Raw genomic sequence first — 25,755 nt, 5'->3', positions numbered from 1 at the left:
GCATTCAAAATAATTCACTAAGAGGTGGAACGAAACCTCCGATAACACTCAGAATATGAACCTAACCCTCATTCATATATACAGTGCTACATGCACTAACATATCTTGCCCAGTATTCTCATGAACTGAGAAGGCTTACCAACACCTTTTTCTTAATTTTTTTTTTTTGCATGTTACACCTTAATAATCCCTAATAATCTCTTGTCTGTTACTGATATCATTTTCAAACTGACACACTTTGCAATGACAGCATACTTGAGGATATTTCCAGTGCTCCAAGTAGCAATAAATTAGTAAGAAAAAGAGAGCTCAAGAACCTTCTTCATCAATTGAGAATATGGGCCCTTCACACATGCAGAGGTTAAGAAAAAGTTAAGAATGAGAGAGAGAGAGTTAAAGAAGGAGAGAGACAGGGAAGAAAGGACACCTCAGTACATACCCTTGATTATGGGGATGGCTGACCCTGCATAAAACAAACAGATGAGGCAGTCAGACATGAGAGAAGACATGCAACATGTCAATTGTGAAAAAAAGGTAAATAAATCCACTACCTGGCTCAACCTGACTAGACAAGGTGAGAACACAGGCACTCACTAGTTCTGGAGCCACTCTAACCTAGTCACTAGGGAAAAAAAAAACCTAGTATAGTATCTAGACTGAGTGAAAGAGAAAAGTATGTAAATGGTGGAAAGGGGAAATAGATCTAGTTTACTTATGCATGCAGACTGTAAATGTGGGACCAAGTGGAGAAGTTTGTGGCAATAAAACTTATAGTTTACTGAAAGGTCTGTGAAGCTTGTGATTGAAAAAAATCAATACAACAGTTTACTGAAAGTTCTGTATATGAAGTGACACCCAGTGCACGCAATAAACTGTGGAACTTGGACTGAGAATCAGTAAGTAGCCTATGATGAGGCAAATCATGTGGAATAGGTGTGAATGGTGATTTTAAGTGATTTCAATAACTGTTTTGAGTAAGGATGTTACAGTATTATGTGGAGCAAATATCAAGCATAAAATAATGATCTGTATGCAGAATGAAACTTGGCATGAAAAATTGCGACTATACAGTATGTACAGTATGCTTAGTTCACTTTACTGATGTCAGTAATGAAATTATGGCAGAATGAATTAAAAATGCTTAAATTCCATCCATCCATCATCCAACCCTACACTGCCCCATGAGAAGCATAGGAGCCCGGGGCTAGGCAGTTGGTCCCAACATTTAAGATGAGAGTGACCAGCCTCACTCATCCCTGAGTGGCATTACATGAGCAATCAACCCCAACCACCCCTTAGATATAAACCTTCACCGGCTCAATCCGACTGGAGCGCAATAATTACCCACTAAACCACCAGGTGCCAAAATTTGGTTATATGGTTACCACCTAGCGTAGTAAATGGTTTCCTGGTGTACAGGAAACCACTTGGCTTGTCACTCAGTGTAGAGTCACCCACAGGCTGAAGGAAGTGGAAAGAATGAAGGAAAGAAAGACAGAAAAGGGAGTGTAAAGTCATCTGTAGGCAGGAGAACAAGGAAAGAATGAAGGAAAGAAAGACAGAAGAGAATGGAAGGAAAGAAGGATGGAGAGTAAAGGGCAAACACCCGAGAGCAGCACTACATCGAGTGAGTGGATGGTGAGCGCCACCACCTACCACATTAAAATGCTTAAATCCTTGCACAAATGTTGATGTATATACATTACAAGAATATGTGTTTGAACTTTAAAGTATAAGTGAGAAATGCTAAAATCTAATTTCACAGGCATGGAAGATATTGACAGATGCTTAAGAACTAACTGTAGAGTCAATCAATGAGTAATGCAGACGATGAGCACTAGACAAGGACCATGTTACTCAAACATGCATTCCTCAAACAATATGTTTACAAGTACAATGGTACAATGTGTTTTGGCGATTTCCCCAAACTCTCACTTTCACCCTTTCTTACCACCCTACCCCACATAATCTACCTCCTACTTATACTCGCCATCAGGTAAAACACTGAAAGAGATATTTACCCATCAATCTATTGCCAAATGCCTTAATCTCATAAGGGGTGGCCACAAATCAATCGCTTCCATGTCCCCCTGTCCCCTGCCATTTCATTGCCCTGCTCCAAGCCAACACCCTCCTCTCTCATATACCTCTCCACTCCATCCCTCCATCTCATCCTTGGCCTCCCCCTCCCTCTCACCCCCTCCACCTCGCTCACATACATTCTCCTTGTCAGTCTCTCGCTTTCCATCTCCTCCACATGGCCAAACCACCTCAATGCGTTTCTCTAACGCTTCCTTTCACATCCACATCCACACCACAACGTTCCTTCACTTCCCCATTTGTCAGTCTGTCTCTCCATGTGACTCCACATGCTCCTCTCAAATACCTAATTTCCACAGATCTCACTCTTAATTTCCATCCCTCCAACACGGTTCAAGCTTCACTTCCATACGTTAAAGTTGGTATCACAATACTGTCATGTAGTAACTCTTTCACTTCCATGCTCAATTCCCAGTTTCTTATCACTGCTTTCAAGGAACCAGCAACTTTTCTTCCTTGCCATACCCTATCAAGCACTTCACCCTCTAAACTTCCATCCTTACTCATCACAGTACCGAAGTACTTACATGCACTCACATTTTCCATTTCCTCCTCATCCAACCTCACTGTACATTCACTGACTTCACTTCTCTTGAAGACCATAACTTTACTCACCCCTACATTCACCTTTAGATTCTGTTTCTTACACACTCCCAAACTCATCCACCAAGCCTTGCAGCTCCCCTTTGTCTTCACTTAACCCCTCCTGTCCGGGTGACATGTATACATGTCTTCCTGGGACTGTCCGGGGGTCATGTATACATGATCTAGTGTTTTGTAGCATTATTATTATTGTATTATTATTGTGAATACAGCATCATATTATAAAATATTATACTATAATATTACATTATAGTTTTAGCAGAGAAATTATGGTTAAAATAAAGGTGATTTTTAAGAAAAACACTTTCTGGTGATTTGGGTGGTGAAAAAACAAACAAACGTGATGGGTTAACAACAAAGTATCATCTACAAACAACAGTACAGTGAGTTTTCAAACACTGCTCTCTCTCACTAGGGCTGCTTCAACATCCACTGCCCTGCCTTGTATCTCTTTTATAACCCCATCCATATACAGATTGAACAACCATGGAGACATGACACATCCTTGCTTCAATCCAGCCTTCAAATAGAAAAATTCACTCAGTTCATAAACACACTCACTGCAGCCTTGGCACCCTCATACATACTCTTCATGGCCTTCAACAACTTCCCATCTACTCCATATATTCTTAACCCTCTAGCACACAATAAGTTTTGGTAAGTTTTCCGGCGCACGATTTTATCTGCCTGGCCACCTGGCCTGGCTGCCCGCGCGCAGCAAATAACACGTATTCTCACCTTATTTTTGTCACCCAAACATCAATATACTGCCATGAAACCTGTGTCCTCTTATTCGTCGATGTTTGTTCCAGCTGATAAGCACCACAAAAAAACAGGAAAACACGAATAAAACAACATTAGGCAGCCATGAATAAACATTTCGTTTCGTCAATTTCACTTCCCAACATCACCATTCGAATGTTTTCCAACATACAGGAAAATGTTAGTAGAAGGTTTGATAGAGAATTTCATCAGCTTTCTAAAGAGACAAATTCGGTTGTGATATGATTTGTAGTTTTCGAGAAAATAGCCAAACTGAAAGCCATTTTTGAAAAAAAATCAATGAGCTCTCATTCTGAACTTTTCTCGCACACCTTATGTTTTTATTGCATAATATTATGCAGAATTTCACGAGCTTCTAATGAGCACTATATGGTTTCGATATGCCTTATAGTTTTCGAGTAAATCGCCAAAAACGACTGGGAACTCACGTCCATGCGTCACTTTTGTGATGCGCGCACAAGATTCGCTATATTCCCACCTACGTAACAACGAATTCAGATCATAGATATTACATTGTTATGTCTTGTACATACGTAGAATTTACTGCTCTTTATCATGGTTCTTACAAGAAATCGATAAGTCCAATAGTTTTTGAGTAATTGGCCAACAAAGTGAGATTACTCCTCCGAGAGCTTTCAACTTTACCGATAATGAGGAAAAAAACAAAGTCTGTTCCCCCAACTTTTCCAACAGAAAATGCTTCCAAAGGCTTATATTCTGGAAATAAACATACCTAGAATTTACTGCTCTTTATCATGGTTCTTATGGGAAATCAATAACGTCCAATAGTTTTTGAGTAACTGGCCGACAAAGTGAGATTATTCCTCCAAGCGCTTTCGACTTTTACTGGAAGCGAGGAAAAAAACATGGTCTGTTCCCCAGCCTATTCCTACTAAAAATGCTCCCAAAGGCTTATATTCTGGTAATGAACATACGTAGAATTTACTGCTCTTTATTATGCTTCTTACAGGAAGTCGATATGCCAAATAGTTTTCGAGTAATAGGACGACAAAGCTAAATTACTCTTCCGGTCACTACCCACTTTTACAGCAAGCGAAAAAAGAACAATGTTTTCTGCCCCTTTGCCTAAGAATTATATATATATATATATATATAATATATATATAATATAGTAATCCCTCCACTATCCGACGTAATAGAGCCAAAGGCATGTCCGGAAAGTGGTCCTCCGGATAGAGGGCACCAGCCTCCTGGTCTTGTACTTATGGACCCTAACCCACAAAAACACCTATACAACTCCCTCTGGACATGCATAGCACCTATTTAAGACCCAAGTCACACCAATTAGGGACATAAAAGACTTAAATAAATGCAAAAGAACCATAAATTGAGGTTTTTGAGGTAGGTTTATACAATATTAAACATTCTGGGTACTTACAAGTCCCTGGCTCCTGGACTGGTAGTTATGAACCCTAACCTAGCCTAACTCAGAAAAACACGTCCCTCCTGAACATGCATAGCACCTAAGACACTACATATTCACACCAATAAGGGACATAAAAGAGTGAAATGAGGTGTTTGAGGTAAGTACAGTATGGAAAATACAGTACAGTACAGTATGAAACATTCTGCGTACTTACAGCAAGTCCATGGCCATCTCGATGAAAAACCGCCTCCTCTCAGACTCTGACAGTAAGAAGGATTTCCTGAAGCACTTGCAGTACACTGTTCATGAAGTCTTGCATTTAACTTAGTCATTTTGCACTCAGAAGTCCATTCTCTTCACATTGTGCACTCTTGTCTTAATTATGCTCCATTGTAACTTAATAAGTGTTGCACTCTGTACTTTAAGTCTTTCCACTCATAAAACCAATTTCGAAACAAAACACACGTCAATTTTCGTTAAATTTAGTTCAAAATTTTTTTGTCTTTTCACTCAAATTTCTAATTTCTTAACAACACTGTATGCACTGTTTTTCTTTCACTGCACAACACTAAATTCCCGTGTGGTCTAGTGGAGAAGTTCTTGCTGTTTAATCACTGTCAGAGTCTGAGAGTATCGCTGGAAGGTAACCTAGGGGTGCGTTGCTGGGCCATGGTGATGGCGTACCCACTGCAGACGACTCAGAACATAGACGCAAACTCACGTCGAGCAGTGACTCCACCATGGCTGATGTGCTGGGCTGTGGCTCGGAGCATGAGGGCCTGTCTTGGGGAGGCAACGGAGTGGAGCCAGGGCTGGGCACAACAGGGGTCACGGGCCTAAAAAACTGTCAATCGTTGATTGACGTAAGGAACGACGATTCTGACGATTTATGATGAGCTGCCTGAAAGCACGCACTTCCCCCACAAGTCCCAAGGGCCCCATCTCCCTGTTGCAGTCCGGGTGTTCCAGGTAGTCCAGAACGAACTCTAGGTGTTCCTACAGTGCACTCAGCTTGGGGATGGCTGGAGTTGTGTCATGCTGAGAGGAGTCCGCATCATCGTTGCCGTGCACGTTGGAATCTTCAAGCTGGGTACTGACACCTGCAACTGAAGATGCGCTCTCGATATCAGACAATGTCTGATACCCAGGATCGCCCACGTCCTCATCCAACCACTCACGCACTTTGTCCACATCAACATCGTCCCCATGCGCACGTAGACGTGCATGGAAGTCATCCACGTCGAAACCTAGGAAATCGTGCTCCACATCTGTTCCGAGAAGCAGACGAGACCAACCATTTTCCAGAGTCTTGACAGGGATTTCCTTCCATGCACTGGCCCAGTTGTAAATGGCAGACTTGATGTTGTAGCAGCGAAGGTTTTCCAAAGTCCACTGGCCTCGCGTGTCCCGTCCCTCCCTGCGCTCATCCTCGTCCTCGAGAACAACCATCACCTCGTCCAGGAACTTCCGTCGGTATAGCCGCTTCATTGCCACGATCACTCCTAGGTCCATTGGTTGGATGAGAGCAGTAGTATTAGGTGGCAGAAACATGCACCTAATCCAGCCATTCTCAGTCACCAAGTCCTTGTCGCACGGGTGGGCAGGTGCATTGTTGAGGAGAAGGAGGGCCTTTACCTGGTCACATGGGATTCCCAGTTTCTCCGTCTGGTAATGTATGACCTCCTTGACGAAATGGCAGTGGAACTAGTCTTTGAAGATGTGGGCTGTCAACCATGCCTTCAAGGAATGGTACCAGACGACAGGAAGGACATCCATCACCCCACAAAGACACTGAGGCTGCTTTGCACAGCCAACAATAATGGGCTTAAGCCAGTGCATGCCGTTAGAATTGGCACAACACAAAGCAGATAGCCTTTGCTTGGAGAGCTTGCGGCCAGGTACACACTTCTCCTTCTCCTCGGCTAGAGTGTTCATAGGCAAAGAGCGATAGAATAAACCAGTTTCGTCAGCATTGTAGACTTGACCGAGAGTGAGGCCCTCCCTGTCGATCAAGCCCTTCACCTTGTGCCGAAACTCCTCTACTCCATCCTCATTAGCGTCCAAATCTTCGCCATGAGACTTACAGTTGGTAAGGCCATGTCGTAACTTGAACGCGAAGAGCCAACCCTCGGATGCCTTGAAGTCTAAGGCGTCGTGAAGCCTTGCGAACTTCTCAGCAGCAGCCTTCAGCTCCGTACCACGTACCATCACACCAGCAGCATGTTGCTGTCGATACCAAATCAACGTGGAGCAGTCGACTTCAGAAATTTGGGAGTAAACATCATCTTCCTCTCCATGTTACACTTGCTTTTCGACAAGAAGTCAGCCGTGTACTGCATGAGTTTGTCTTGAGATCTCTTAATATCAAACAAAGTAGATTGGGCCAGGTTGAACTCACGGAGGATGCGTGACGAAGACCATCCCGCATCTACTTTCTCCAATATCTCCCTCTTCTTCTCCAGAGTCAAAACCACTCTCTTCCTCTTCTCAGGCAGCAGGGCCATCATCACACACATGAAGGAGAGGCCCGAGAGCAGCAGGAGTGCCTGCAGCAGGTAAGGCACCACCACAAAAGCGAGCATGTGGGCAGCCATGACGACGAGATTTCACTCACGACAAACGACAAAAGACGGGCGGAAAGTGGGGAGGATGCAGGGGCGCTCTAGCGGACATTGGACGAATGACGCACCACAACAAAGCTGTCCCATGCTGCGTGCGCCAAGTTCAAATTACGGCCGCGAAAAAGTCAGATTTTTTTCGAAATTTTTTCGGTTTTCAGACCATTTTGGGAATATTGGATCCAGGGACGATTATGTCTGGTAAATGGGGATGTCTGGAAAGTGGGCATCCAGAAAGTAGAGGGATTACTGTATATATATATATATATATATATATATACACAGTATACAGTATATATAATTTTTTTATTTATTTATTTTATTTCTCGGCCCTCCTTCCCCTATGTTTCACCACACACATGATATACTCCCTCTCAGTGTCATGCTGAGAGGATGTGGACTCCTCTCAGCATGACACTACTCCAGCCATCCCCAAGCTGAGTGCACTCCGGGAACACCTAGAGTTCGTTCTCGACTACCTGGAACACCCGGACTGTGACAGGGAGATGGGGCCCTTGGGACTTGTGGAGGAAGTGCGTGCTTTCAGGCAGCACATCATCAATCGTCGTTCCTTGCGTCAATCAACGATTGACAGTTTTTTCAGGCCCGTGACCCCCGCTGTGCCCAGCCCTAGATCCATTCCGTTGCCTCCCCAAGACAGGCCCTCATGCTCCGAGCCACAGCCCAGCACATCAGCCACGGTGGAGTCACCGCTCGACGTGCATTTGTGTCTATCTTCCGAGTCGTCTGCAGTGGGTACGCCATCACCACGACCCAGCGACGCACCCATAGGTCACCTGCCAGTGATACTCTCGGACTCTGACAGTGATTAACCCCTTAACCGTGGGGCGTCACTTTCGTGACGCTTGGGAGCAAGGGATCATACCGCGGGGCGTCGCTTTTGTGATTCTGTGTTATTTTGAATTCACCCGGGCTTCCAAGTGGGGGCTTGTATCATCTATCAGTACTGCCAATGTCCAACACTAGTCAGGACTCCTAATCTCATCTGTACTCCCATCCATTGTTGACAATTTAGCCATTTCTCCCCGTTCTTGACTCCCCTCCCTACCCCCCCTCCATTACCCTATCCTCTCGCCTGCCCGGCCGTGCTACGCTAAGTAAATCTTCCCTGGAATTTTTCACTGATTTCATCCATTGAAATAAGCCCTATGTCCTATTCTTATACCAAATAAAATATACAAGAAAGAAATAAGGTAAGTGAGAGTGCCATACACCTGGAATTGGCTAATTATCACCTGACAACACCCCACGTGCACTTGTTCACTAATTTTCGCTGTTTTTTTCCCCTTGAAATATGCCGTATAATCTTTTTTCGTAATAAATATACATGTAAGGAGGGAAGGGAGAGGCCTAAGTGATATTTACATTCACCTGGAACTACCTAATTTATAATGTATTGTCTAGATTTCCTGCCAATCATATCAGTGCTAGACAAAGCTGCTTCAAGATATAACATTGGTAGCTCTGAATATATATCTCCTAAGTAGGCCTCTAATCTATTTTCGTAATAAATATACATGTAAGGAGGGAAGAGAGAAGCCTAAGTGATATTTACATTCACCTGGAACTACCTAATTTATAATGTATTGTCTAGATTTCCTGCCAATCATATCAGTGCTAGACTTAGCTGTTTCAAGAAGTAATATTGGTAACTCTGCATAACCCCTAGCAGGCCTCCACGCTGGTCCTCCGTTATCAGTTCACTCTCATCTTCCAAAGCGAGAGTACGTATGTTTCTTCTTGCTGACTTCAAGGCCTTTTTTCACCCCCATGCAAATGGCCCTGTGACCTTTACCCCCTACTAAACCTCGTGTGGAAAGAGGTAAAGGGCTGACAATTGATAAAAGAATGACTACGATCTTTCTATTGAGTAAAACAGTGCAAGTGGAATTGTAAATAATGTGTAAATAATGTGTAAACAGCAAGTGAAAGTAATGAATGTAAATATACGTGAACAATGGAAAATAGTTTTATAAGTTATTTCAAGTGACAGTGCACAACACAGTGTAAATAAAATAGAAATGTAAATAACGTAAATAAAAGCGAACGTAAATAGAAATGTAAATGAGTAGTATTATAAGAATACGAGTATATACCCTAGGAGTAATGAAAGTGAAAGTTTCACTCTAGCATGTCTGAATGCTATGAGTTATGAGAGTGAAGATGAAAGTGACATTCACTCTCAATGCCAGTATACAGGACGAGAAAGTGAATGCTACGTATTTTACTGAAAGAAATTGAATCCCTACAGTGACAATAAACTAATACTACTGAAGGAAACTTATGGATAAAGACTGTAGATATATATAAGTGTTATATAGTAATAGAAATATAAAGTGTGAGGGGTTTTATGAATAATAAATGACAGACTACCAAGAGCGAACTAGTGCCAGTGCGACGATCAGACGCGCTCGTAATTTCCATTGCTTTCACAGTGTTTTTTTTTTTTTGAGTATGGATCCCAAACTACTTGAAAATTGTGGAATAGTGTTTATAGTGTTTGTATCTGGCTGTGGTAATCATATTATGGGTTGTCGGGAAGTGTAAAGTGGAGACTTCGTTACCCTACTTCAGAGGTCTCCACAAGTCCTACGGTAACCGACGAAGGCTCAACAATCATTCCAGGAGAAAGCTGAAGGTATGTGCCATAAGCATATGTAATTTTATTATTCTAGGACTAATAACTGATTTTTGGCAAAATATTTTTTGAGAGTCTGTCGGAGCCCAAATAACCCCGCGGCACACGCAAGTCATTGGTAAACAAGCCCGCGGTGTAGGGGTTAAACAGCAAGAACTTCTCCACTAGACCACACGGGAATTTACAGTGTTGTGCAGTGAAAAAAAACAGTGCATTGTGTTAAGGATTTACAGTTGTGAGTGAAAAGACAATTTTTGAACTAAATTTAACGTAAATAGACTTGTTTGTTTTTGCTTTAGAAAATGGTTAGAAGAGTGGGAAAAGTTAAAGTGCAGAGTGCAATATGTACTTAGTAAGTTACAATGGAGCATAAGTTAGACAAGAGTGCGCACTGTGAAGAGAACGGACTTGTGAGTGCGATTGACTAAGTTCAGTGCAAGACTTCATGAACAGTGTAGTGCAAGTGCTTCAGGAAATCCTTCTTACTGTCAGAGTCTGACAGGAGGCGGTTATTCATCAAGATGGCCATGGACTTGCTGTAAGTAGGCAGAATGTTTCATACTGTACTTTTTTCCATACTATACTTACCTCAAATACCTCATTCCACTCTTTAATGTCCTTTATTGGTGTGAATAGGGTGTTAGGAGCTATGCATGTGCAGTAGGGAGGTGTTTTTCTGAGTTAGGCTAGGTTAGGGTCCATAAGTACCAGTCCAGGAGCCAGGGACTTGTAAGTACCCAGAATGTTGAATATTGTATGAACCTACCTCAAAAACCTCATATTATGCTTCTTTTGCATTTATTTCAGTCTTTTATGTGCCTTATTGGTGTGATTTGGGTCTTAAATAGGTGCTATGCATGTCCAGAGGAAGTTGTATGGGTGTTTCTCTGAGTTAGGGTTCATAAGTACAAGTCCATAAGCAGGGGCCCAATATCCGGACAGGACCACTATCCGGACCTGCCTATGGCTCTATTACGTCGGATATTGGAGGGATTACTGTATATGTATATATATATATATATATATATATATATATATATATATATATACAGACATATTTTCCCCTCCTTCCCCAAACGTTCCCCCAACACATGATACAATATTTTCCACAAACACTCGTGGCACATATCACAAACATTTTAGATAAGAATCATAAATTTCAACAATTGTTTTAGCAAGGTACAGTACCTGTCCACTGACATCCATGGTTGCCTGGCGTTGCAAGGTACAGTACCTGTCCACTGATGTCCCTTGTTCCTTGGTGCCGTTACCTTTCCCAGCACACCTGATGCTAATGTATCGCTCACCTACACTATGCACCTAAACAAACACTCACGGCACAGTTCACGTATATTCTACATACAGTATAAGTTATCACTAAATGCCAGACCGAGGTACAGTACCTGTTCAATGACATCCATCGTTCCTTGGCATTGTTACCTTTCACAGCACACCTGATGCTAAAGTATCGCTCACCTACTCTACGCACTTAAACGAACACTCGCGGCACAGTTCATGTATATTTTACATAAAGTATAAGTTATCACTAAATGTCAGACCAAGGTACAGTACCTGTTCAATGACGTCTGTCGTTCCTTGGCATCATTACCCTTCCCAGCACACCTGCCACTAAAGTATCGCTCACCTACGCTATGCACCTAAACGAACACTCGTGGCACAGTTCACGTATATTTTACATAAAGTGTAAGTTATCATTAAATGTTAGACCAATGTACAGTGCTTGTTCAATGACATCCGTCATTCCTTGGCATCGTTACCTTTCCCAGCACACCTGATGCTAAAGTATCGCCTAAATGAACACCTGCGGCACAGTTCACATATATTTTACATAAAGTATAAGTTATCACTAAATGTCAGACCAAGGTACAGTACCTGTTCAATGACGTCCATTGTTCTTTAGCATCGTTACCTTTCCCAGCACACCTGCCGCTAAAGTATCGCTCACTTACGCTACGCACCTAAACGAACACTCGCAGCACAGTTCGTGTATATTTTACATAGAGTATAAGTTATCACTAAATGTCAGACCAAGGTACAGTACCTGTTCAACGACGTCCGTCGTTCCTTGGCATCATTACCTTTTCCAGCACACATGACACTAAAGTATCGCTCACCTACGCTACGCACCTAAACGAATACTTGCGGCACAGTTCTCGTATATTTTACATAAAGTATAAGTTATCACTAAATGTCAGACAAAGGTACAGTACCTGCTCAATGATGTCCATCATTCCTAGGCATCCCTGTCTCCTGAGGACACCTGCCGCTAAGGTATCAACCTACGCTATGCACCATAAAGTATGCCATCACGAGAATAAGTGGCACATTTCACTTACACTTCACACTGTCATAAACAAATACATGACTACCACAATGATTCCACCCCTACCTCCGCAATTATTCCCTTCCTTACTACAGTTCAACGTGACTGTGATGCAGCATCCTTCGCCGGGAGAGTACAATGCAATGCTATTGTATTGGCACATACCACACTCCTTCACGAACACTTGCAGCATGTTTGACGTATATTTCACACAATTCCATACGCATTTTCACTATCAGAATCACAATAATTCCATCCCTAAACACCTCTAATTATCCCTTTCCTACTATAAAGCATACATGATGCCTTCCCCATTCCACACTATGGTTTATGGCATCCATAATGCTATCTAGCTCCATAATTTCACCAAGCCAGCCACAATATCTTTCACACAAAATACAGTTTAGGCATTGGCTTCATTATATATGTATTTGTACTCATGCCATAGGGCCTAGGGGAGGGCGAGAGGCAAAAGCCTGCTACAGTGAACATGGGTATTGCCTCTAGGCCTAATGAATAATAATGGGCACAATTTCTTTTCGTGACATATATCTATGTTCCATCGACAATATCACATACAAATATGCTCACAAATAATGGATTATCACACTGAGTCCATAGGGGCTTCGGCTCAGGCGGGAGAGGGAGAATTAGTAGGAGTTTAAAGGGACAGGACACGCGATGCAGCCCTACTGCCTGGCTGCTTGGAAGTGACTTAGGTTTATCGTTACGTGCTGGTCCCTATGAAGCGCCTCAGTATTGGCAATGCCTTACCATGGGAAAGCAACATGCTCACTAGAACGCATCAAAATTTGATGCAAATTGCCCAGAAACTTAATTTTTGGCGATTTTTTTGGTGCTTAGGAACGCGATTTGCATGACTGTGCTCCTTTGTAACAAACCACATGGAACACAAATTGTGTGATTATGCCTGAGAGGGTTAATACTTTCGATAATCCTTGTCTATCCACCCTGTCATATCCTTTCTCCAAATCCTTGAAGGCCACATGCAACTTCTTTCCCTTCTCTAGAAACTTTTCCGCCAAAAATCTAAGAATATAACTATTGTAATAAAAGAAGCATTAACAAAAACAAAAGTTAGGATGGGTACCAGTTCATTGTTGATGCATGGCTCCATGGCACTCCCCCCCCCCCCCAAACCCCCAATGTTGTTGTTGTCATTGTTGAGATGGTGCTGCTCCACCACTTCCTTCTTCAACATCCAAGTCAAATCCTTTGAAGTCGTGGGCTAAAACAACGGAGTTGACCTCGTCATCAGAGGTGGATGTACCCAGAGGTAAACTGGCCAATCATGGTGAATCTTGTGGGTGACGTCACTGACGCTGACTTCCAAACTGCGTCGCCAGGCCACCTGAAACTTCCCGCGTAAGCTCGAGATTTTCCCTATGTTGATTATGACCTGTCGCATTATGCTGACTGTGTCAGAACAAAAACACGTTACTCAACCCCACGTTACTCAAGGACGGACTGTATATGTATTTTTACATTACTGTAGTACAGAAATATCCTTAAAAATTCAATATCTGTGGTCTGTGGCATTTACTATACTGTACATAAGTAAGAACACATAGCTTTCCACTAATTATTTGGTCACAGAAGGACACTGCTATCCTGGAACTGTTTTCAGTATACAATATATTTATACTGTATACTGTGAATACAACTAAAAATTATAGATCCTTCTCTACTGCAGGGATATAATCCTTCTTTACAGCAATTATGTGGAACTGTCACTATTTAACCCCTTAAACCTGATGACATATTCCTCCACTTCATTCTTGCTATTTACAGGAAATTTTATTTAATTCACGATGGACCTCCAGTTGTGATGGAGTTATGGTCACTATATCTTCAGTTCAAAAGGCCACTTCTAAGTTTAACAAAAATCATTCCAGAAAACAAAAAAAAAATCGACTTAAATACTGATGCAGTAACCACTCAAATAACACGAGTTTAAAAAACACGTTTTCGTTTTAACACGAGCAAATATTTAATGAGATATATTTAACTAACAGGGTTTTCTTAATTTAACACGACTTTACACGTACGTGATGGTTTCAAATTAGCCGTGCGTGCCTTGGACAGTCCCGAGCTGATTGACCGTGTTTGGTAGTTTATGCATAAATACAATTTTTTATTTGTCTGTTGCTTAAACTGGTTTTATTCTAACTATAATATTAAAAAATGAAGTTTGGCCCCATTCTGAGTAATTTGGCTCATTTTCAGACAAAATTTGGCCAGGAAAGAGATGGCAAATCTAAACTGTTACAACTTGATGCTGCAGAACAGAAAGAAGAAAACCACTCAGACCAAGACAGAGCAGTTCTTTATGAAGAAGACAGAAAACCAAAGGGAGTTATCTTCATCACCAGCAGCACGCGAGTCAGAGGAAGAGGAAGGACAGCAGAGCGCGAAGGGATAATACATTTAGGGTGGGGAGCGGCGGGAGGTGGGTTAGTGAGGTGAGGAGGGACAGCAGCTGACGACGAGTGATACACAGATGAAGTGAGGCTGCGTGTTGTTACTGTTTGTGACCTACTTACTGTAATGAATATACTGTATTGCTTTTGCTGTAGTGTTTTTATGACCTACTAATGCATAAATAATGTTGAGGAACTCTCACAATGCCGTGAATGAAGCAAAATTGAAAGAAAATCCATGTAAAAAACGAAAACAGTACGTATTTGGGGTGAAGTAAACAATGCTTCGGCCCAACTAGGGCTCAAATGTTGTTTATTTCTCCCCAAATATACTGTTTGTTTTTTTCGTGGATTTTCCTTCAAATTAATATTGTTGCTTTTAAGTTTACAGTAGCATAACTCCCCAAATGGGTAGACTTTCCCAGAGTCCAGGAACGTAACCCCCAATAATACCACTGTTACTTATGGGAAAATTATGTTTAAAAAACGAGTTTTTAACTAACGTGACCTCTCCAGGAACCTAATCCTCGCGTTAATTGAGAGGTTACTGTACGCTTGTTGATCCACCAGTTGTTTACTGTGAATTATATGAGGCACTGTAATGAATTAAGCCCTAATTTAGACAAAGCTTGTGACCAAATATGATGGTAATTATGGAAAAAAACAAAAGTTTTTATTGTTCTCTTTAGTTTAACGTACAGTATAAGTGCAGGCTGAAGAGCAAGAATGTACTGAGAAATATGCAGAATATACTTCATACTGGGCGATCTGACAATTTCACCCCAATAAACAAATTAAGCAAAGAATGGGAAAGAGATAAATTACTCTTGGTGAAAAAAATCCATCATCCAACCCAATCTACTGCCATTCCATCAGGAAGACAGGGACACAGGATTAAACTACTCAATCCAGGTCTTAAAGATGACAGGTTATTGGTTATTCACCTCTTGACTAATGCAAGAAAGCCTTGGTTTAATCACGCTTGTTTTAATGCTGTACGCAACAAGGAGAGGGCCTACAAAAGGTACCGGAGCCAACCCACCCCTAAATCACATTATCTTTACGTTTCAGCCCGAAATTGTGCTAAGTCTGTTCTTCGCTCTGCTAAAAGCAATTTCATCCGTACTAAATTCTCTCAACTCTCCAACTCGAATTCTTCCCGCTCCTTCTGGCACCTTGCCAAAAACCTTTCTAACAACTTTACCTCATCATCCTTCCCTCCTCTTTTCTACTCTGATAGTTCTGTAGCTATTTCTTCTACTGATAAAGCAGATCTCTTCGTACAGACTTTCTCCTCCAATTCCACCTTAGATGATTCCAGTTCTGTTCCTCCATCATTTCCACCCTCTGAATTCCTCATAGCAGACATTAAAATTTCTTCAGCTGATGTATTTTCTGCCATCCTTGGGCTCAATACTAACAAAGCATATGGGCCTGATGGGGTCCCTCCTGTTATTCTCAAGAACTGTGCTTCTGTGCTTACACCCTGACTAGGCAAACTCTTTCGCCTTTGTCTGTCAACTTGTACCTTTCATTCTTGCTGGAAATTTGCTCTCATTCAGCCAGTCCCAAATAAGGGTGACCACCCCCAACCCTCCAACTATTGTCCAATTGCTCTAACGTCCTGTATTTCAAAAGTTTTCGAGTCAATTCTCAATAGAAAAATTTTAAGGCATCTTTCCTATCACAACCTTCTTTCTGATCGTCAGTACGGGTTCCATCAGGGACGCTCCACTGGCGATCTTCTCACCTACCTTTCAGACTCCTGGTCATCCTCCTTTCGGGACTTTGGCGAAAGCTTTGCCATTGCACTTGACATCTCAAAGGCTTTCAATCGAGTCTGGCATAAATCTTTAATTTCCAAACTGCCCTCTTACGGTTTCTATCCTTCTATCTGTGCCTTCATCGCTAGCTTCCTTTCTGCTCGTTCTATAACCGCTGTTGTAGACAGCCATCGTTCTTCTCCTAGATGTATCAACAATGGTGTTCCTCAGGGCTCTGTCCTATCACCAACTCTCTTCCTTTTATTCATCAATGACCTTCTAAGCAGTACATCTAACCCTATCCATTCATACGCTGATGACTCCACCCTTCACCTTTCAATTCGGTTCCCACAACGCCCATCTCAGCAGTTACTTCAACAAACAATGGATGAAGCTATGGCACACCTAATGTCTGACTTGCCTCGTATCTCTGACTGGGGTAAAAGTAATCTGGTTATTTTTAATGCACCTAAGACTCAGTTCTTACACCTATCAACCCAACAAAATCTTCCACAGGTATACCCACTAATGTTTAATAAAGTCAGCTTAATCCTGCATCATCCTTGAACATGCTTGGGGTTTCATTTACTCGGGACTAATCTTGGAAAGATCATGTTACATCTCTTGTAAAATCTGCTTCCAAGAGATTGGGTGTGCTAAGCCGACTCCGTTCTTTCTTTACCCCTGCACAACTGTTCTCTATACAGGGGTTTTATCCGCCCCTGTGTGGAGTACAACTCTCATGTGTGGCGAGGCTCCCCACATACAGCTCTTCTCAATAGGGTGGAGTCAAAGGCTTTTTGTCTCATTAACTCTCCTCCTCTTACCGACTCCCTTCAACCTCTGTTTCTTCGCTGCACTGTTGCATCTTTATCTCTTTTCTATCGCTGCTTTAACCCGCCCCATCCCGGCCACTTTTCGACCACTGGTACCCCCCAATCCCGGGCAATTTTCGACCTTTTTTTTTTTTGCTAAAACTTTCGCTTTTGGTGAGAAACATCGAAAATTCATAGAGAAATCGCTCACCTGAGGTTTAAAATACTCATTACAGGTAGGAGAGCCTCCTTACCTTACTGGGTTTTCTATCAGGCTGGCACCAAAGAAAACGAGTTCTATGGGAGGATAACTATTTCACACCACTCATAAACAGTATTTATTTATTTACTGTTACGAATTTATATGTAGTACAAGAGTATATTGGTTTTCAAGCAGTAATATAGGCATTATAAGCATTGTTTCACTCACTAATACCTGACCTTTTTTTGCCACATTACCTGATCATCATTTCTAACTATTTCTTCCTCTAATGCTATGTAAAGTTTGTCCTCCACATTGTCATTGATTGGGGAATCACTCTGGCCCTGAATTTCGTACCGTGGCATGACATGGCTATACTGGCCAGGTCACTGATAACAGGTGAATTGCTGAGAAAAGGGCATGCAGGGGGGGGGGGAGGAGGTCATGCTGGGTAAGGCATTGTCTCTGCCTGGCATCTTGTTGAGGAAGGTGTCCCGTGTATACGTACCAAAAATGACTCGCGAAAATTGAAAATTGTGGAAATTATGAATCTTGCAATTGCAGGACGTTGAAGTACGTCCTCGGGATTAGCTGTGACAAAACGTGAGGATGTGGAAGTACGTCCTCGGGACGGCGCGGGTTAATGGTCATTGTTCCTCTGAACTCTCTGCATGCATTCCTCCACCTCTACGACGGGCACGTAGCACCCATCTAGCCACAAACCCTCATCCCTTTTCTGTCCAACTCTCTAATGCAAGAGTTAACCGTTACTCCCAGTCTTTCATTTAAGCAACAGGTCAACTCTGGAACTGTCTCCCTCTGTCTATATTTCCTGCTGCCTATGATCTCCAGTCTTTCAAACGCAGTGTGTCCAGGCATCTCGAAATGAAATTATCAGATCTTGAATTTGGCTCTCTACTGTATTTTGTTTTTCTCTTGGAGGGAACTGTTTTTGCGGGCTCATGGCCTTTGGTTCCTTCTTCCTCGCATAAAAAAAAAAAAAAATTACGTGAACAAGAAATCTTGACCACCCCTCAAAATTCAACTCTTATTATCCATGACCGGTTGGAATGCCGTAACTCAACTGACCACCAAACATGTGAAACTTGTATGAAGGAAGCTGGGCTAATAAACTACAGTAGTACACAGCATGAAAGCCCAACCTCTTTTGGTGATCAATGAAACAACAGAATAAGCAATATGACCCTACCCCTAATAGTGTATAAAGATATTCAAATAATGACTCCTGTTTTATACACAGACAGTATCTTACGGATCAGATCACAAACCAGGAGTCTAACACTGATGCTCCAGAATAAGTGCTACAAAATCTCCAAAGCCCTTTAGAATAGCACCTAAAGTACAATTAAAGCTTTACGACAAAAACTTGTGTGATGCAACATGTGTAACAAAGAGGCAAAGCTAAATGTAACCCTTTACAACTGCACAATAGATATCTTATATACCTGGTGCCAATAATTGTAAACTGTAATACATGTAAAAAGGACTGCAGTATCATTTAATAGAATCTTCAGTTTGTTGCACAAAAAGTGAAAAACTAAAATCCCTGACAAAAAAATTAATAAATTATTGTGCTAATACAATGTGCAGGAGCTTGCTCAAAAACTCTTGCTTCCTAATCCCATATATGATCTCCTAGGAGCAATGGATTATAATTAAGCATGCATCTAACTCTTGTTCTAAAAAATAATATGGCAAGTGTTAGGTTTTACTGAATGGCAACAAACACAAAGATTCTATACATTCAATTGCAAAAACACTGATCACAGAGCTGAAAAGCATAGAATATGTGCACCCAACAAATAAAGACAGAAAGAAGGAGAAGGAAGAACTAAAATAAAAGTACCTTTCATGTGACAGTCAAGGAAAATCAGTGTTATGCTGGAAATAACTATGGTGCTGAGAGTATGCTGAGGAGAGAAGAAGATAAGGTTATCGTATATGCGCTGACGATACTGTACCAAGGTACTCCATGAAGCAGAACCAATTCCTTTGAGCTGAGTACAGTACATGTCTCCTACCAGAATACAGTACATGTCTCCTACCAATACCGGGTACAGACAAACATGGCTTAAAATGCTGAGAGGAAAGGGAGACTAAAACACGTAGGGCAACAATGGCACAACATGAATGTAGTCTTGGTCCTGCTGTTGTAAGGAGTGTGGAAGTTCACTTGTGTAATGCCAGTGCAAAAGTATCCTCACTCTCTGACATGAAGAAATTCATACAAATGTAACTTCAACAGCATCTTTGGGTGGAAGTAAAATATTTTAGTTTTCATCCATCCACCCAACATCCAATCCTATGTCGCCCCATAAGGAGCCTAGGAACTAAGGGCTAGGCAAGTGGATCCTAACATTTAGCCCCTTAAGACCGCAATTATTTCGGGCGGGTACTCCCTCCCACAGCCGCAATTTACTTTCACCATGGGCAAATTGATTGTGTTCTGGCTAAAGAAGAGGAATTTACACACTTGACAACGCAATCCACACCCCTGAAGGCCTAATGGTTACCGCACAATCACGTGTCCAAGTTAAAAAAAAGTTTAAAATAGTTACCCCTCAAAAACAATCTAAAACATGAAAATTTTTATAACTATATATTTTTCTTATTGAAACAGGTCATTTCAAAGTGTTTTGTCACACCATCCATGAAAACAGGTGTATGTAGGTGTGGGAAAATACTAGCTTGTGGGGAGCAGGCCTATAGGTACCAGGGGTTGGAAAAATAACCAACTTTTCGCATGAAAAGAAAGCACTTCAGTGTGTTCTGTAACATCTTGGCAGCCTGATACCTCTCGGGGGTCTGTAGGGGGTGGGAGGGTAGTGAGGGACAAGGAGGGAGGGATGGGGTGGGGTTCGGGGAGACACAAGGCTAGCAGGGTGGGCGGAGGGGCGAGAGTAGGGACATAGGTGGTGATGGGAGGAGAGATGCAGGTGCGTGGAGGGGTGGGAGGTGATGGGGGACAAGGAGGGAGTGGGGTAGAAGGTGGCACCGACGTCAGAGGGGGGGGGGTCCCACCGCCTGGGTTGGTCCGATACCCCCTCACGCCACCTCAGGGGTGAGTTCTCGTTGGCCTGAAGCCATGTACATCATAATCGGTGTGGAGGAAGCACTCCAGTTTTTTACAGGCCCCACTCAATTGATGCGATTAGGCATTAAGGGGTTAAGATGAGAATGACAAGCCTCACTCATCCCTGAGTGGCATTAAGTGAGCAACAAACCTCCATCATCCCTTGGATATAAACCTACACAGGCTCAATCTAATTGGAGCATCTTAATTACCCACTAAGCCACCAAGCGCCATAATTTGGTTATATGGAAGAGTTTTGTTATTTGGGAGACATGTTGTGTGCTGGAGGTGGGGCTGGAGCTAGCTCTGTGGCTAGGGTGAGAAGTGGTTGGAAGAAGTTCAGGGAGCTCTTGCCTCTCCTGACGTTGAGAGGACTCTCCCTACGTGCTAAGGGGTCTTTGTATGCAGCATGTGTTAGGAGTGTAATGCTGTATGGTAGTGAGACCTGGGCAGTGAAGGAGGAAGATATTTGCCGGCTCAGACGTACAGAAATGACAAGGATTAGGTGGATGTGCAGTGCATCCCTGCATCCAAGGCCTGGAGGGGCTGGGTTTACGATGGAAGAGTTGAAAGGTGGGATGGGACTGGAATGTATTGATGTTGTGATGAGGAGGGATAGATTGAGATGGTTTGGACATGTGGAGATGATGGGGGATGATAATTTGGTGATGAAGGTGAGAAGTGTTAATGCTGGGGGTGGGGTTATGAGGGGTTGACCGAGAAAGACATGGGACGAGGTCATTAAGTGTGACCTCAGGGTTAAGGGACTGAACAGGGAGGCTGCAATGGATTGTGCAGCATGGAGAGCTGCCATTAGGTGACCAAGGCCAACACATGCAAGCATGTTGGAGCCTTTAAAAACGAACGAACGAACGAACCCAGCGTAGTAAATGGTTTCCTGGTGTACAGGAAACCATTTGGCTTGTCACTCAGTGTAGAGTCACCCACAGGCAAAAGGAAAGGGAAAGAATGAAGGAAGGAAAGACGGAAGAGGGAGTGTAAAGTCACCCGTACCAGAAGAAAGAGGAAAGAATGAAGTAAAGAAAGACAGAAAAGGATGGAAGAGAGGAAAGGGCAGACACCCAAAGCAGCACTACATCAAATGAGTGGATGGTAAGCACCCCCACCTGTTTTAATGAATATATTTGTTTCAGTAATAATGGTATGAAAATGTAATATGAAGTTTAGCTAGTTTTCCTGACATCACAAATAAGATTTTCTGCTTTTTCTTCATGAAACACCAACTCCTAACCTAAGTCAAAAACAGATCCCAAGGTATAGTTGTCTAAAAGAGAGCATATTATAAGGTGTTGCTGGCTATGCTTAACCCTTTCCATCTGGTGACACTGTTTTACAGTTTATTCTTGGTACATCTACATACTGTTTTATTTATTTATTTTTTTAATAAAGGGATGACCTTCAGCAGAGAACGAGTTAATCTACAGTAGGTAATATCTAACCCCCCAAGTCTGAACAGTATTTTTTGAGCTGAATAAAAATGTTCTGATATATCAAAGAAAATAATCATTGGATTCAAACGATTAATCTATCTATAATCTGACTCCTTGATCCTGAAAGAGGTGGCCATGAAAAGTCACATCTATGTTGCCCTATCTTTTGCAAATTCACCATTAGGCTGCCCTCCCTCCAACTCACACCACCTACAAATCATCCTTGGGCACCCTCTCCCCCTCTACCTAACTGACATGCCCACAATAATTTTAAGCTTGCTGTCACTTTTCTATCACGTGTTAATTTACCTAAAGAGAGATGGCTGCTGTGGTCAATCAGAGAAGGAGCAACAATTAACCTGCTTAACCCCTTCAGTCTGATGATGTATTTTCTACCTTATTCTTACTACTACCAGATGATTTTTTTTAACACTGAGAGGTGTCTTGAAGCAAAGAGGTTAATGGAGGCTATATTTGACCACTTCATCTCACAAAGCCTCTCCTAAGATAAATTATCTGGTGGTAGTAAGAACAAAACAGGCACTACCTCACAAGTCTGAAGGAGATAGTTTTGTATAAATTACAAGAAAAATCACTGGAATGCTCCTACATGAGAGAGTGCAGCCATCAAGTACCATGCTATGTATAAAAGGCAAATTGTGAGGCCACTATTTTGAACTTTCCCTAAAGATAACTATTACTAACTCTTCAATCCAATGACATATAGCTTATTTTCCATTATTCTTACTAACTCCAGACTATTTAATCAAACTTACAGGACACCTCTTGTAGTGACAAGAGTAATGAATACTATATCTAACCACCACAGTACAAAAAGTCTTTATAAAGCTGAATACATCATGTAGTGGTAGCAGGAATAAAATCTAAGGGTATGTTACTGGAATGAAGAGGTTAAACCAAACTGTTCAGTCTTCTAAAACGAAGAAAACTGAAACAGCCCTCAAACTTACAAAACTCTAAAGGCCTGATTACTATAAACACCCCTACACCAGCACAGTGACTGTCAACACCTCACTTGACTCAGCAATGGAAAAAATATTAAATACAAACAACACAAACACAAAATACAATAAGATGTAATGCATCAATTAGCTTTAAAAGTCAGTTTAAGCAAAGTTTGTAAAATAATTTTATATAAATTGCAAATACAAAACATAGAACACTGATTTGCAAACCGTAAAAATATTTAGAAGTTTATGTCTTAATTTAAGATTTTAAATACCTCACAATTATTTACCAAAGTAACATTAAGACTGAATTAACTAATGTTAAATTGAAGCAGAAAAGTTAATGCTTTACAACAAATGGCAAAAATTTTTAGCAAACACAAGTAAGAGCAATAAAATGGGCATAGATTGAGCTTAGGTAATGTAGATATCAAAATATGAACATGGAAAGCAAAGTTGTATTTGTAAACAGTAAGTCAGTGTGGATGATGGTAAAATGTGGTGAATGCAGGCAATGGAGTGGCTGTAGAAAGTGGACAGAACACTAACATTAACAGTACCTTGGCAAAGTGCAGGAAAGGCAACAGCATCAGTAGGCTGTGCTGTAATCCAGTGATGAGGGGTAAATTGAGATGGTTTAGATATGTGGAGAGGATGGAGTATGACAACTGGGTGAGAAGAGTAAATGTCAGGGGTGGGGATGTGAAAGGCAGACTGAAAAAGACCTGGGACGAGGTCACAAAACGTGAACTCTGGGATAAGGGATTGAATAGGGAGGCTGCGAGAGATCGAGCAGCATGGAAAACCACCATTAAGTGACAAAGGCCAATGCCTGCAAATATGCAGGAGCTTTTATAAACAATATGATACAAAGTGATATGACGTTGCTGACAGGTCTGCTTCAACAGACCAGAATTAAGCAACAAAAACAATTAAACAGAGAGGATAAGTGAGAAGCAACAAAGAAGGATGAGAAGTTGTGGAGATGAGGAAAAAAGTTTAGTTACTATTCCACTGCATCCACTTTACATTTGAGGCATGGCTCTCAATTTCCTTTCTGACATCATATCAAAGAAAATCATCTATCACCATGAAATATACAAAGTCTCTCTCAACTTAGGGATATAATTCAGCAAAGGAAAGTGAGAAGCACAAGTCAAACAATAGGAAGAGTTTTGTCCCCAACTGTTCAAGATTGAAATGTGATGAAAAATTGAGATATAAAAACAGATTGAAGAGCAGACTGAAGAAGGGTGACTGAAAGAGCGAAGTGCCTCAGAGGTTTGGGGAAGATAAGAAAAGAGGGAGAGTTAAAGAGATACATCTGTAAGAAACTGAGTAATGTGTCTGAAGAAAACAAGGGAAATGCAGAGTAGAGATGAAGTGACACAACTGTAAGAGAGGAAATGTGAGGAGTGAAACACATGATAAGGAAAGGGAGATGAGGTGAATTAACTAAAGATGATAAATCCTGAGTACAGTGTTTGAAGGTGTGATAGCATAGGTGATTTTACTCTATTCAGGTAAGCAGTGAGAGCGGTGTAGGAAAGAAATGGGGCAAGGGGAAGAAGAGCTAAGGTGAAATAACTATAAGAACTGGGTAATGACTAGGATGTACTGGAAACTGGTGCTGTGAAACTATGAGTACAAGAATGTAGAAAGAGCTACAGTGAGACAAGGAATGTGGTGGCACGTAAAGAGTTGCGACGAGACTAAGAGCATGAGTACAGAGAGAGGTGCAATGACACTAAGAGTACTGACATGTGGAAAGATGTGTGGTGAGAGTAGGAGCGTGGTAGCTTGGAAAGGGGTACGGTGAGACAAGGAATGTGGTAGCATACCTTGACAGTCAAAAAATTCGTCTTCACTGCCAGAGGAGTCGGAGTCTCGTCTGATGCTTTCCATCCTCCAGTTGGCTGTTGGTGCAAAATAAATTCATAACATCAGTAGAGATAACACTACTATTCTTAGGTCTGAATTCTCTCTGGTTAAGGTGACTCCCTCAAACTTTTTCCTTAGTGATTTACTTTGCTTATTACACCATGTAACTCTCTTGTATAATATTACTTCCTTTGTAATATACAAGTGACTATTAATAAACCATATGTGAAAATACAAATAAACTGATAAAGAAGAGGTGCTACAGAGTCTCCAAGCTGACAAGAATGTGTCTTAAACTTTTTACTTTTCCCAATATATTGTCAATGTTATTTATATGCTGCGGTCACCAGTATTTTTGGTGTTATACTGAAGCATCTTGCCATTCCCATCTCATTTCACAGACAGCTTACCATGCTGTTTTGATGGCTGGTATGTATGCTGTAATGATGGTGAATAAGGGATGCATATGAAAACTGAATGATTTTTTTTTTTTCAACAGTAGTTTTACAGTTAAAGAATTTGGGAATGCATATTAAAGAAGTGTGACCACTATTTGTGGATCAAGACAGTAAATTCTGTACCATAGCTACTGTACACAGTATTACAACTAAAACTCCTTGGTTGGCGAGGTGCAAGTGAGGCCACT

At 41.7% G+C, this 25,755-nt stretch overlaps 1 protein-coding gene across 1 annotated transcript in view; it reads right to left on the bottom strand.

The window, feature by feature from the left end:
* The window catches only part of rdgB (retinal degeneration B), a 303,195-nt gene that overhangs the window by 218,977 nt on the left and 58,463 nt on the right, over window positions 1-25,755 (bottom strand). Inside the window, exons 7-8 of the mRNA XM_080267995.1 lie at window positions 25,070-25,144; window positions 440-463 (exon numbers count right to left, since the gene is read on the bottom strand). Of these exons, the coding sequence (XP_080124121.1) occupies window positions 440-463; window positions 25,070-25,144 (99 nt within the window). The remainder of the gene's footprint in view (window positions 1-439; window positions 464-25,069; window positions 25,145-25,755) is intronic.

This window comes from Coenobita brevimanus, chromosome 26 (genome assembly GCF_032717465.1).
Source record: "Coenobita brevimanus isolate Jiangsu-jjx chromosome 26, ASM3271746v2, whole genome shotgun sequence".
Taxonomy (NCBI): Eukaryota; Metazoa; Arthropoda; class Malacostraca; order Decapoda; family Coenobitidae; genus Coenobita; species Coenobita brevimanus.
Note: the sequence above shows the minus strand (reverse complement) of the source record. Positions and strands in the feature narration are given on the sequence as shown.